Here is a 15,323-nt window from a genome sequence, read left to right as displayed (position 1 = left end):
TGACTAACATGAAACCAGACTTCATTCTCCCCAATGGAAAGCAAATTTACACTGTCTGAATCGTTCCCTATCCTCTATAGCAGTGGTTCCCAATTCCAGTCCTCGTGACCCACTGCTCTGCACATTTTGCATGTCTCTCTTATCTGACACACTCAGTTCAGTTCATGGAGTCTCACCTAATGAGTTGATGATCTGGTTCAGGTGTGTCAGATAAGGGAGACATACAAAATGTGCAGAGCAGCGGGTCACGAGGACTGGAATTGGGAACCACTGCTCTATAGTGCACTAGGTGCCACTCACCATGTACAAGAGAGTAAATGTGTAAACAAGTGACCAATTTTAGCCGCAGTTCCTATTTGGGGCCGGGGCGCTTTAGATTCTAGAGAGCATTTGATTGTACAGAGAATCTGATGAGAAGCTGAAGTGCAGAGTGATGCCATCAAAATCATTGATTCATATTGGTAGAAGTGAGAGACTAAGTTTTGAATGCTTATATCAATGCCATTGTTTTGGAGCACACTAGCTTATTGATAACAGTAAGAGTAACATATTCAAACTAAAAGCCCCCCCCCAAAAAAAAAAAATCATATCGATTTTGATTTCATGGGGACTTTAAAGATTGTTAACACCAGGGCCTGTATTCTCAAAAATTCTAAGAATCCTCTCAGAAAGCTCCTAATTTAGCTTGAAAATGTATACGTAGGAGTCTTGGCTTAAGAGAGATTCGGGACCCAACTGAGAGCAACTCTGAGCGAGGAAAAGAAAAATGTTCATCTTAGTGAGAAGGCAGGGCTGACCCCGTTGCTAGGCATGACAGTCTTTTGAAGACTGTGATTGATTGGTTGTCCAAGAAGGGAAAAAAGAGCGCTTTTAAGTATTGGGTCGATTCTAAGCCTTTACTTTGAAATTACAGGTGTAATTTTTCCTATTGTACCTAACTCAAAATTGTTGCTGCATACCCCTCTGACACCGGGTAGTTGCGCCCCTGCTCTCACTCACGCAATTGACACTTTTCACACACTCACACCACACATCTATTTTCTCACGCAGAGAAAAATCGCTAAGTAAAGAGGACGCTGACACCGACAGACAAGACAGAGCAGGTTACTTTTGATATGAAACAAATTCTCAGCTCTCAGATTCTGTCAATTTTATTACGAAATTCAAACAATAGCGTTTCGGCACTTATAAATGTGACGTGACAGTCAGATCGTGGTCGTGAACCGAACATCTCTTACTCTTTACTAGTTAATAGTAAATAAACACGAATGAACAATAGGGTGTTGAAAGATACAGTAGGCTACAACTTCCCCAAATGCTTAATACATTATATCGATCAATCAGTGTTTTTCAACCGCAGAAAGAGGTCAATAAAACAGCTGGAGAACATGTCACGTAACGTTACATATACCTCAGGAAAGTCATTTGATAGCACGTTGGTTAGATAGACAAATTATAGAGAGGAGTATTTTGCTAAATATGTGCACTATATTAAATATTTATTATATTTTTACTTATATCATTAAAATATTGTAACGTTATTATAGCCTAGTAAAAAACACATTTAATTTGAGTTGTTATTTTTAACCTTTAATAATAATACCAGCTGACAGGGCTCTCTGTATGTTTACAGCACTGGGTGATATATATATTTATTTTATTTATTTTTCTTGAGAAAAAAATTAACATGCATCTACTGTAGCTAATATTTATCCCAATGAATCGATATTGAATCAATATCGGAATCAAATCACACGATTTGAGTTGAAATCGATAATATAATAAATAATAAAAACAGTAGCCTACCAGTCATTGCACCATGTAAACATTGTAACATGTTGTCACTTAACAACAAATTTCTGTTTAGTTACCAAATGTTTTGACAATCACAATACACATCCTGCTTAAATGTCCCTATGTGTCTGGACAGAATGTTCAAAATATCTTATTTTCATGAGAAAACTTGTTCTTATTTATTGTTCTATGCATTTTATACTATTGTACTATTGAGACAATAACAGGTTTGCAGTAATGCAAAGATGTCATTATTTCATTTTGATGTTGCTAGTTTGAGTTGAGAAATACACATTTCAGCATTTTCACTAATCTGTGTGTGCATTTTCCCTGAGAACCAAGCAAGTTGACTCATGAAACCATTTGTTTATTATATCGCAATCGCAATATGACATTTTCCCCAAATCGTGCAGCCCTAACTCACACACACGCACATGGCATTTCAGCGCTGTGTCGGAGATGTTAGCGTGTCTCCAATAAGATCGATCACAAACATGATCCCTGCACGATCGAATGTGTAGCGTCTAATTAACTGACTGACATGCATTGTGTGCAACACTTTTCTTCTCCCTCTTCACGCTGTGTCCATTTTCTAAATGCTAAATAAACCCTTAAGCCTCTTAAAAGTCCTTGTCCGTACTCCTAACAATTTTGGACCTTAAGACCTCTTTTGTCACTAGGAGCAACTATTTGCACTAAGATTTTTCATGAATACAGGCCCAGATCTGTTGAATGGTCATCACAGATGAGACAGTTGAGGTACAAGATTCGACCCAATCAGCAACAGTAGAAGAGCATGTGACAACACAAAAGTAAAATGGTAACGCAAAGGCGCTGGTCCATCATACTAAGTTCAGTTTTTCTGTTCAGTTTGAGGCACAAGATAAGAGAGAGCCTAATTTTGACCAAGTAATACCTAAAACATTGGAAGTGTCTTTTTGTGATCTTCCCATGGTTTTTACAGCATATCAGATGGTGGATGCCAATTGTGAACATCTTATGACAGCAGCCATTGGAATTGCTAAAAACTCTTACTATGGAGACAAAATGACCCTTGATTCGGTCACTTATTGCAGATACCCTTTTTCCATGACACACACACACACACACACAAAATGGCTTTGCACTACCCTTTTAAAACCTGCTGGTCTTGAACCAGAAACCGCTAATGTCATTCCACCAACGTTTCAAAAGTTCACAATAACTTTGTAAAAGTAATACATATGAATTGAGAAGTTTAAATCAAAGAGGCACAATCACTTTATATGAAGAACAGATTTATTCACATCTAAACATTAATCAACACACATAAACACAGAACATAAAATACTGAAAACTGAAGCTCAAATGTGCTTGCTTGACTTTCAAGAACCAATGAGGTTTGTTATCCCAAGTCACACAAGCAAGTACGATTGATATTTAATGTGTTCTATGTATGTGCATTGATCCACGTTTATATGTGAATAAAACCCTGAATTAAATATTTTCTCCAGAATTGAATTAAGCAGCTCTATTTCACATGGATTACGTATGATATGGATCATGGACATTTTAAAGTGTCATCATTTTGGTGGAATGGACATAAATCTCTCAGATTTCATTAAAAATAAAAAATAAATATTTTTGGGTAATACTCACCAAGCATGTTGAGAGTACCAATAGTATTCGTTTTCAGTGTCTTGATAGGGTTGTACATGTAGTTGGGTGGCGATGCAGGCGAGGCCAAATGATATATCTGGTCAACTTAAAAAGAGGGGTAAAAAAAACAGAAGTTGAAAAGTGAGAGGGGAACTGTTTATTGAGTGATTTTCCATTTAGAACCAATCCTCTCACCAGAGGACAGATTGGACAGATAAAAATCAAACACACACTTAAATTTATTCCAATATAAACATCATCCAACTGTACAATGATTACAGATACTGAATATGGCCTAAAGCTAATCCAAAACAACAGCCCAAATAGATGGTAACCATCTGCCCGTTCATATGCCCAAACAAATGAGCTGTCTTGTTAATGCAAATTATTGTTTAAAGAGGGTTTTGTGGCTAAAGATCTTAATCAGTCTTTGAATCTATAATTAACAACCAAATTTTTAAAAAATTTTTGCTTTTCCTGTTTTCCAAGAGAAACTTATGAGTAATCAGCCACTGGACCAATGCCACAAATGAAGGCTTACTGCAACTCAAACTGTATGCATCATCCTTTGGCACACACACAGACATGGCAGAAAGGTCATTCTCATTACCATTAGTCAATGTTCTGTCTACTATATGCAATCTGATGTCAAACAGACCAGGCATAGGCAAGTCAATATAATGGATGCAGAACATAAACAGACAAGTTCTCGTTCAACCTCCCCCAACTTAAATGTAGTGATAGACAGGGATCAGTTTTAGAGGGCTGAGGAAGGAGATGAGTCAAAAGTTAGCTGACTGAGGCTCAATAGGAATGAAAAATCAAAGAGCAGAGACACGCTGGTCCTATGGTTTAGTTGGCATGGAGGAATGGTGCAAGAGTCTTTTAAGGTCAACCCCAGGAGTCTTCAAACTGTTTCAGGCCAAGGACTCATTGGTAAATAGAGAGATGTGTTACAAACTTTATAACATTGAGTGTTGCCATTTTTAGCCTGGCCTATGATAACATGTGTGTAGTACCATATTAATGCATTCACATACGTTTACTTTAGAATTACAAAGCCATTAAAGTAATCAATAATAATTAGTGATAATCCTGTACATACCATTTAATGAGACAATAAACATTTACATATACAGTTGTGCTTGAGGACAAGTGCTAATTTAGTTTCTACTTGCAAGTTTAAGTGCCTCAAGCAAAACACTTTGGTAACACTTTATTGTAAGGTGACGTAGTTACACAATTATATGCTTAATTACAAGTAATTAACTCTAAGATAAACTCTGACCTTAACAGTAACTCTATAGGAAGTACATAATATTTCTCAATCTTACATTTAAGCACAATGTAACTACGTCACCTTAAACTAAAATGTAATCAACACCTGAATAGCATTTAAAGACTCAATGACATGAACAAACTCTGCAAATAGCTCCATTATTAGAAGGGCTCATTAGCTGCTTTTCCACTGTCGGGCCAGTGTGAGCCAGGGCTAACAACGTGCCGGGTGGGGCCAATAGCCTCGTACCTCAAGCATAAGGCCAAAATCAAGCTGCGTTTCCACTACCGGGCCAGTAGCCATGCGGCACTACCTTACAACTTCGCCCTTAACATGCCACCATAGAACAACGTCACAAAATCCCACCATTTCACAATGAGCATGACAGAAGTGAACTATTGGTCTTTCCTTAAGACTCCAGCATCAATATTTAACCACTGATCAGGCACTCGTCAGGAAAGGAGCCAGTGAGTTGGCCACCCCGGTCACGACTGCTGTTTCTTTATTTTTTATCTTGACCAGAATTGAGTTTATTTACAACCACAACACAGGGAGACTTTTCAGGGTCACATGCAAACTTTGCCTCAGTGCCAGGCACAAATCAAACAAGAGTGCGAAAAAACTAAACAAAACACAGGTGCCGAAGAAGACTCAGCATCCCCCACCAAACAGTAGATATACCAAATCCCTGAACAGTTGTGTAAATAAAACATGATTAAAAGTGGAGATTATTAAAACAGTGTCAAAACTTAAAAATTCTAATATTTGTTATATATGCGTCACATTTATGAACATCGCCCTCAAATGTATACTGCTATGTGAGCTCACGATATAAAGCACATATTAAATGTAATTTTTATCTGTAATTTAATGCAGAAGTAAAATTTGAGTCCTGTTCATTTGTAATCGAATACAGACACCACTTGATCTATTGCACCACTACCTCCATTACAATTAAGTACAATGTATTCAGTTGGGTTGTCACAATCTTAACTAATTTCACACTCGCTGGTGCCTTAAAAAAAAGTGAGTTTTGAGCTTAAAATTGTTTTAAATGTCTAATTAACTTGTAAACATCTTGACGTAATGTTGAAGTTAGCTGGTAGCCCTATTTGAAAACATGGGAAATGAGCAGTGGAGTTGACCTATCTCCATACATCACGTTAACCCTCTGAGGTCGGAAAACGCGCCCCCGCGTTTTGCTGGATTTTCTTCACATTGTAGTACAATAAACTTAAATTACTCCGTCATTTATGGTTATACAGAAAAAAGAAATATAAAAAAAGAATCTGTGATATTTCTACTTTTGTATGTGTCCACTTACAATCAAATCAAAACATTGTGCTTTTGTAAAATAAAGAAAATAAACAGGGTGTGCGTTCTGCCTCTCCGTCGCGGTAAACTTTTTTTTCTTGAGCACGTCTATAAACTGAAACAAAACTCAGCGAATCCTTCTCACACATTTATGAGCCATATACCTTTATACACATTTAAGTGTGTACTTTTAAATGATCGGATTCAAACTGAAAACAAATATTCTCTGTTTAAGTAATTTGTATAAAACCAACAGGATGTCCAGTATCTCAAACGCTTGCTAATTACTTTTAATTCGGCCACGCCCACTCGCGCAAAAGAGATTCACATGCAAATCTCCACATGGAACGCGAACGCCCTCGTTACCTCAAACACAAAACACCAAAAAACTTCACAAGTCACTGCTTTTCGTCGAGTTTGGAAGACACGTCTGAGCTTACATTGGATTTACATCAGAAGAAGAAGAACGCGATTTGAAGACAAGAAAGATGTAAGGTAAGAAATTCTTACTTATTAGTTTATGGTATTGTTGCATACACTTCACATTGCAGTTGAACTGTTGCTAGATATATGGTGAATATTATACTATTTAGACCCGTGTTTACTGTTAAATACTGTTTGTGGATATCTGCTCAAACATAGATATGTATAACCATAATGTTTAATATTTTGGAGCGCGATGGCGTTTGAATGTATCATATTTTGGAGCGCGCTGTGGGTTTGAATGTATCATATTTTGGAGCGCGCTGTGTGTTTGAATGTATCATATTTTGGAGCGCGATTGCATTTGAAAGGAAAAATGCACCAAACATTAGGCTTTATGTTTTTACTATTATCTCATTTCATATCATCATAACGAATGGAAACATTTGAAGTAACATAAGATAATCAATATATTTTTCTCTAGCATTGTTACTGAAATCTTTTGGAAGATGGAAAATGGTATGTACAATGTTTTTAGGAATGGCACAAAGGTCTCTGTCTTTGGATCATTGTTTTCAATGTGCTCTTTTGTCATTTGTATTTTTGGATTGTGTTGTGTTGTAAATATATCCAAACAATCTAAAAGCCATTCTTTTTTTAAATCTCCTCATTCTTTGTGCAAGGTTGCTCTGAATGATAGGGCCTGATCGCTCCTAATAGGGCAGTTAGGGGAGTGTCTTTGTCTTTCTCAGGTGTTAAAACCTTACATATTCATGAGATGATCACGCCTCTTCGCATATGGCTTTGTCACACAAAACACGTCTTAGAAATTTTCAATCAATATATTGTCTTATCTGAATGAGCAGTCAGGGTGATTTTCACATAGTTTTGGAGCAAATATTCTAGGCTACGTCATACAATTTTCAAAAGTCTTGTGAAGAAATAATCAGTATGGGTTTCATGGCCTTATTTCAGTGACAATTTTTTTTTGTATTTTCACAAACCATGCATAAATGTCATTATCTCAAAACTACAAACTTTTACATACATGCTGCTGATATATTATTGTAGCAGAGTTTGTGCTGAATACAGTGTAATTAGACTTTAGCCATGAAAATGTCACTAGTAACAGAAAAAAACACAAATGTCAGAGCATGTCAGAACACCTCCATGGCCCAGAAAACAGCTCAGACCTCAGAGGGTTAATGACCACTCCTTAAGACCCAGTTGGCCCGCTTTGGACCAAGGTATTCAGCAGGTTAAAAAGGTCTGGCCGTTGGCCCCGAGGAAGCCCCAGAAGTGACAGTGGTAATGCAAATGGCCCTGGCATGCACAACACAAGCACGCTCGCTTTTGGCCCGACAGTGGAAATGCAGCTATTGTAGCAGCCTGGTTACTTGTAAACCAAATTTTGACAGGCTGAAAAAATCCTGCTCATGGAAGCTGCCAGACAAGTATGAGACAGTCATTGGGCATACTGTCAAAGAATGAAAGTGACATCTAAAGTGCCTGCTGACAGAATATCTGCTAATTGACCTTTACATCACAGTAATTTGACTGGCTTTATTAAACACAATCCAGTGTGACATATTTTTGATAACATATTACTATTAAAATCTCAGTACAAATGTCATATCTAACTCTTAAACAATTTATAAAAGAAGAAAAACATGTTCAGTTTCTTAGTTTAAATGTCAACATATCTGTGACATATCTGTAATAAGATTTTAATTTGTGTACAATGGCACCACAGTAACAAAAACTAATCTAGGCATTTAGTTTGCTAAACTTTCAACCATTTGTTAACAACGGTTATATGGATTGCCAGAGACTGCCAACCAGAAGTAAAAATATGGCAGAAAAAAAAAGAAAAAAAGAAAAAAAAGAAAAAAAAGAAAAGTGGTTTAGCATATATAACCTTTAGGCCTGGTTTCATAGACGGGTCTTATATTAAGTCAGGATTAGACACTTATTAGTTCAAATAAGATATTTAACTAGCTTTTATAAACGTGCCTTTTTTATTCAACGGGACGTGAGACCAACTAAACAATTAAATTACACCAAATATCTTTTTTCCAAAGGTGGTTTCTTTCATTTGCTGTCGTTTTTATCACGCTGATGTAAGTTCAAGTGTCTGTTTCAAAAATAAGTTGGTTTTTAGTTAGTTACGTGATGCGGTGGTGTAACATCATGATTGACAGCTGTGATTGACAGGTTCTCTGAGCGAAGTAGTCACTGAAGCACCAACGGACATTTTTTTCGGGATCTTCGGAGGACTGAGGAGATTGTATTTACTTTATTTTAACAAGCCTCTTGTCGTACTGCAATCAATGTTTTAAAAAGTGTGCAGAATCCACTCTCCCTGAGTGCATTCTGCGAGAGTGAGGGCGGAGCGTTGATTTCGCGGCTTTACTTCCAGCTCACTACTGCGCAGGTCTGGTCCCGAGATCGCTACTGCGCAGACTCAAGTTCCAATATGTCAGCGCCATATCGGGACACTGGCGGCTTCAGTTCTCATCAATGGAAGAGAGCGAAGGGGCGTCGTCCATCTTTTTTTACAGTCTATGGTACAGGACCCCATTGTGCCGGCTACAGAAGTTGTAACACTGCCAGAAAAAAGCTGTGTGTTGATTGTGTTAACAATGCTGTAAGATTAATGGTTTGAGCATGTACAAGATTTGGCGTAAGACGTTTGTGGTCAAAGAGTTGGGCAAATCATAAAGTTCTTAACGAACTGATGCAGTTTCGTTCATGCGGTTTCATTGTGGGCCTATAATGTGAAAGTCAAAAACTGTGAATATCCACTCTAATCTAGACAAACACTGCTGACGTCACTGAGTAATAATAGCATTTTGGTGGAGAATGAGATGTGTGCACCACTGCGATATGAATAAAAGATGGAAAGCCATTGTGTTTGTGAATACCTGTGGTACATTTACCGCAGAATTCAATTTGACAAATTTTACGGTTTTCTAGTGTGAATGTGGTTAATGTCACAGTTGAATGTGTCAACCCTGTACTCATCAGGGGTTGAAACACTGCTGAGATTTTCCATTACAGAGATTATAGCGGTCATTATTTCTAATTAGCCGACCTCCAGCCTCTCCTGGTTTGATTAGCAGAAGTGGTAGGAGGTGTGATGCTCCCTGACAAATAGGGGCAAAGAGAATGACCTGAAGGTCCTCTAAGCTCTACATCACTTCATTCAAGGATCCATTGTCGAGTCTAATCACTGACAGTGACTGTCCTCAAACCGGACTGAATTTATGAAAGCAGCCTCCCTTTAATGCTAGTTGTTCTTGTCAGTCCCCAACTCTTGAACTTTCACATTAAATCTAAATAATTTCCTTTCTTTGACAGTCCTCTTTCAGTTCCAATAACAGTGAACTGAAACTTCTGAACAGTCTCATCCTTCACAGAAATACCTTGTAATCAGCAAGTGGATTTCACAGACAGTCATTGAGTGACACGTAGTTTTTATTATTATTATTATTATTATTTTTAACTCACTGCTCTATGTACCTACTTTGTACCTTTCACTACGGAGCAATGAAAATGAACATTGCCAATGCCAAGTTTCTATTATCTTCTATTATATTATTCTATTACAATTATCTTGCCTTCTATTATCTGTCACATTTCATTTCCAGTGTTCACTATTTGTATTTACTTACTAACTAATATTTCTTAAACATTTTGCATGTTCACAAGTGAAATATCTAAGGATTCTTAATAGCAACCAGGGTTTGTGCAGTGCAAGAGAACAAACCATACATCTGTGGGTTTTTTTTATAATAAATATCTGTGATTTTCAATTATATTAATTTAACCAAAATCAATTGTCATTCAATTATTAAATTCCTCTTGTCTGGTTTCCTATGTCATTCCCTCAGGCTCAGAGAAGACTTTTAGACTTTTAGTTAATACAGTTAAGAGTTTCGTTAACTGCTTTGGAATCAGAAAATACTTGCTGTTAACTGGTTTTGGATATCAGACAAAACCCTGCTGGCTGGTTTTGGATACCAGACATAAAGGACATCTTCTGACGGGGTCTAGTAAAGAGACTGGATCCAATATTCATGGTGTGGAGATTTGATTTAACATTTTACATTTGTAGTTGGAAGGATGTTGGCATGATCTAACACAAGGCAATGCTATAATGCTCTCCAAACGCATTGCTATTAATGTGTGTTTACAAGGGATGTTAATGATTAATCGATGATCGATTAATTGTCGATAATAATTTAATCGATAAAAATGTATCGTCAATTATGCAAGGTCATGCGCATGCCACAAAACACGAAAAGCAGACGAGGAAAAATTAAGAGAGCACGCCGGAGTTATGTATGGGACCATTTTACTTTAATAGGCTAAAGTTACACCTTCATGAGCCTACTGTTTTGTGCAAATGTAAGTTTGTAGGCCTGTAATGTAGGCCTATATATATATATATATATATATATATATATATATGATTTATCTCATATATGATGCATTTGGTTAAGAATTAACGCTGTATAAAGCATGCCGTTGATCATCTTCAGCTTCAGTGCATGCAGCTCAAACAGCAGTGCACAACTAATAATATCTAAGATTGGCACTGTCATATTACATAACATTATAAAGGAAACCATATTGTAATAAAACCTTGTGAATTCTTTGGGTTTAGTTGCCATGTTTCAGCGCGTTGCTCCAGGAAGAGCGCATTCACAACAAGAGTTACACATTCTGAATAGCACATAACTTAGTTTAAGTTCACTTGTGCATTTGCGTCATTTTGTGCAGATATAATTTGCAATATTTTGTTTATTTTGTATATCTGATTAATCTCACATAGGATGCGTTTCGTTGAGTTAAATAACCCGCTCGAAAAGAGCTTCAGTTTACCGATGTTCATTCAGCACATGCAGCTCAAACAGCAATGCACGAATAATAATAACTATGATTGGGATTGTCATATTGCATAACATTATAATGAGAACACTAATTTAATAAATCAATGTGAATTCATTGGGTTGTTTGCAAGCAGCAGAAAGCTGCCTTATGCGACACACATACAGTAAACCCAAGTGTCGTTTACTGTGCATAATAGCACCAAATAAACCCGCGATCCATTTTCTATCATGTGCTGTGCTCGTTTGTGATGACGTAAACTTAACGCAAATGCACCAGGGTTCGACAGAATCAAGTTGAGTGTGAAACTAGACCAACGCCGTGGGGGGCACCAGGAACAATCCCGCTCAGACTCGGACGGCAAAAAACAGGACCAGTGTAGAAAAACCCTTAGTCTTTATAATTGATTATCTGTGATGAATCAAGCATTAAAAGCAATTGGTGGTGCTCACCTTCAATATAGAGAGGCTCCACCACATCATGGTTGATCAGCTCAAAGTTCTCATGGCCGATCCAGTGCTCTACATTGCGCTTGCGGCCAGTGAAGAAATTATCCACAACAGTGACCTCATGACCATCCATCATCAGCTTATCAGTTAAGTGGGAGCCCACAAATCCTGCGCCACCGGTGATCTACCAGAGGAAAGACTGTATATTAGGGCTGTGACGGTGGCAACGGACCAACTACCAGCGGTGGTGCGGTGATTGGGGGGTTGTTTTGAAATGTAAAAAAAAAAGATAAATTATTTGAGCAATTCCGTCAAAGAAACAACACACTAAAGCCTGTAAAATATTGAAATAAATATGAGTAAATAATGGTAACTTAAATAATATAATAAAGTTAAATCTATTTAAAAAACAAAACAGACTTTACAAATAAACTTGACGCGCCTTACCATGTCTAATAACAAGCACAAACAGTGTTAAAAAGAATTTGACGTGCAAGTAAAAATGTAGGCTATCTGTCCTACAGCATTTTACTACTTTACCACAGTAAAGAATATAATAGGCCTAATTAATATAATAGCGAACCAGGAAGAAACGTTTATAATCCCCTAAGAAAATGGGTGAGACGTGAGTGAAGAAACAAGAGATTCCATGCAGGGATGAGTCACGATTTTTGAATATTCGATTAGTTTATTTAATTACAGAATATCGAAAAGGTTGTGCGATTATTCTCTAAAATAAAATCTCCATGTTTTCGGAGCTGATGCGGTGGTGACGCGTTCATGTAACCGGAGGGTGACGCTGCCAAATAACGGCAAATACAGCAATTTTACAAATAAGTGTCAAATACAGCAATTTTTATTGTTTATTAATAAACTAGTATTTTCTGTGTCAGTGTCGGCAGCAAAGATTAAGTTGCCGATGCTGACTCGTCATCTTCGCAGTGAACGCGCCTATAGAGAGAACTGCACATTTAGTCGCTAGTCGGTTTCTTTTCGTTTTGAATTGTTTTGTTTAAAAGTAGACAATTCAAGCTTTCTATATGGAATAACTAATGGAATATTGTTAAATTTGCTGACAATCGGGTGACCAGACCGCAAACCAGAATTCAAAGCCGAGAAAGCTTAAATTTATGGGCTCACGCACAATTCTCTTATTCGTCATGAATCCCAATGTTTCCATGGCTGCGATGTAACATTTAATTGCTAACCTATTATTTATTTTGTAAACAAAGCTTTGTGCTTCACTCGTGTCATAATATGCATGTAAAACAGCATTCACATACAAAAAAATTGGTTTGGCGGACCACCGCGGTAGCGCTTTACAACCACGGTGGTGCGGTTGTCAAGTTTACCGGCACAGCCCTACTGTATATCATTTCATAAGCCAAAATTATTGACGTATATAGAGTCATACAAGTTTGAGAAACATTTTAATAAGTTACAATCAGATGGGATTAAATAACAACATGGGGCTAAATCAGCACAGGGAGTAATCAAAGGAATTTGAGCAGTGTTTCTACTCCCTACTGTTTTTCGTTTCCTCAACGCTTCTACATACTTCCACTCTCAATTATCTGTGTGCAACAGCCTGTTGAAAAGCTCCCTCAGAAATAACTAGTTATTTTACCGCTGCCAAATTGGATATGCTTCAATCTGACACTATAAACGCAGGAGATTTTATATAATAACATTTCAATTGGCGGAAGAAAAATGCCAGCGATCTATCAAAAAGTGGAAAATGAACAACGAAATGTCAATAAACTATGATGACCACCTGTATGCCATATATATCTTACAGACAGACAGAGACATGCATTATTGAAGAAGCAGTTCTGTACACCGTAGAAGACTAGAAAAAAGAAAAGAAAAAAAAAAACTCCTCACCAAAATCCTCTTTCGGTCCTTCTCGGATAAGAATTTTACAGGTGGGTACTTCTGGGTAAAACTGTAGAATAAAAGAAAACCTTAAATGAGCAAGATTCAAGAGTATTTAGTATTTGTCTTCTATATGTCAAAAGCACCACACTATTCATTCACACACAAAAGCATTAAAAAAAACTGATTAAAATTATCCACATTTAAACATTCCATTCTTCTTGCTACTCTATCAACACATTCCAGTACAAATTCACTTGTCAGTATTGAATATGTCAGTATCTGAGCACAGAAACTCAATAATCTAGGGGGATGACACTGTGCTTGTGAATCTCTCATCCAATTATTCTTGAGTTTCTCAGCTCAGACAGAGATATTGTAGACACTCTCCCTAGTCCCCTGACTTCACTGATAACGTCATCACTGATCATTTCAATTGTCTCACTGGTCCCAAAGAGGACACAGTCCCATAGAGATAACTCTGATCAGAGTTTTTCTTTTTTTCTTTTTTTTGTGTGCACTCACAGTGAAGCCTCATAGAAAAACCTGTACCAATGCATGTATAAAATAAATATTTTTCTTAATAAGATCTGGTTTCATTTCCTTTATTCTGTAAACCTGATTTCATGTATATAGCTTGTGTTGATGTTGCTATACTTGTGTCTTGCACATTATATTGATTAGTGCTATAAGTCATATTCGAGCAAGCGACACTTCCAGTCAGAACCTGTATACACTCTCTACACTCTTAAAATATGAATTGTTCTTCACAATAAGAAAACAATATAGTTATTTTAAGAACTGTTCACTGAAAGATTCTTTGGGGGAACCAAAAATGGTTATTCTATGGCATCACTTGAACCTTGATTTTTAAGTGGCTTAGATTATCAGAAATAAACTCAAAAACACACACTAATACAATACAAGGAAGCTGTGTGAATTGATGTTTTTGTTGAGCGATGCCAGAATAAAAAAATGGACCACAGCTCATGCTGATAATGCTGGTGGAACCCGGTTACAAAATGTCTATCCAAAAAAAAAAAATGTTGTTACTTTGGCCAAACTAATTTGAAATGTAGATTAATTTCACGATGCTGCCATGACACTTGTGCCTGTTTGATGAATCTCCTAACACAGGTAATATACTCTGAGATTATGTCAGTGCCGGGTTTAGTCGGGGCCCGGGCCAATCAAACAGCATCAAGTAATCTCCTTTAGGTCTGGTTGAGATGCGGGGTGTGAGGAGAAAAAAAACCCCAGACACTTCTCTTGAGACCTCACACCTCATCACTGAGGACTGACAAAATATCATGGTGCAATTTTAACTCCATCCTGACATGCCAATCAAAGCTTGATGCACATTGTGCTCTAGCTTCCTGTCTCTTCCTCTATTCAACCCTGCTTACACTTCTCCAGACTGGCCTTTTTATGGCATGCACTTACTGTGATTTTTTTTCCCTTTGTAATTACAGGCTGTGAAATGTGCTCATGTCATTTCTAACCTATTCAACTTATTACTTGCTCATCAGGGTTTTTTCTCACAATTGCACAATATATATATATATGAAGTGTGGATGCATTCAAAAATATCAGGTATAAAAAAAGGAAATGTACTGAAATCTCAGTGCGTTTTATTATGTGTAAAAGACCACGGTGTG

At 37.1% G+C, this 15,323-nt stretch overlaps 1 protein-coding gene across 2 annotated transcripts in view; it reads right to left on the bottom strand.

Moving 5' to 3' along the window:
* The window catches only part of uxs1 (UDP-glucuronate decarboxylase 1), an 86,375-nt gene that overhangs the window by 40,503 nt on the left and 30,549 nt on the right, over window positions 1–15,323 (bottom strand). For both annotated transcript variants that reach the window (XM_082175840.1, XM_082175841.1), the window contains 3 exons: window positions 13,675–13,735; window positions 11,794–11,974; window positions 3,433–3,537 (listed from right to left, as the gene is read on the bottom strand). In XM_082175840.1, the coding sequence (XP_082031966.1) occupies window positions 3,433–3,537; window positions 11,794–11,974; window positions 13,675–13,735 (347 nt within the window). The remainder of the gene's footprint in view (window positions 1–3,432; window positions 3,538–11,793; window positions 11,975–13,674; window positions 13,736–15,323) is intronic.

The sequence above is a fragment of the Leuciscus leuciscus genome (assembly GCF_965113295.1).
Source record: "Leuciscus leuciscus genome assembly, chromosome: 7".
Classification (NCBI taxonomy): Eukaryota; Metazoa; Chordata; class Actinopteri; order Cypriniformes; family Leuciscidae; genus Leuciscus; species Leuciscus leuciscus.
The sequence above is the reverse complement of the archived record's forward strand: the minus strand, read 5'-3'. Positions and strand labels throughout refer to the sequence as shown.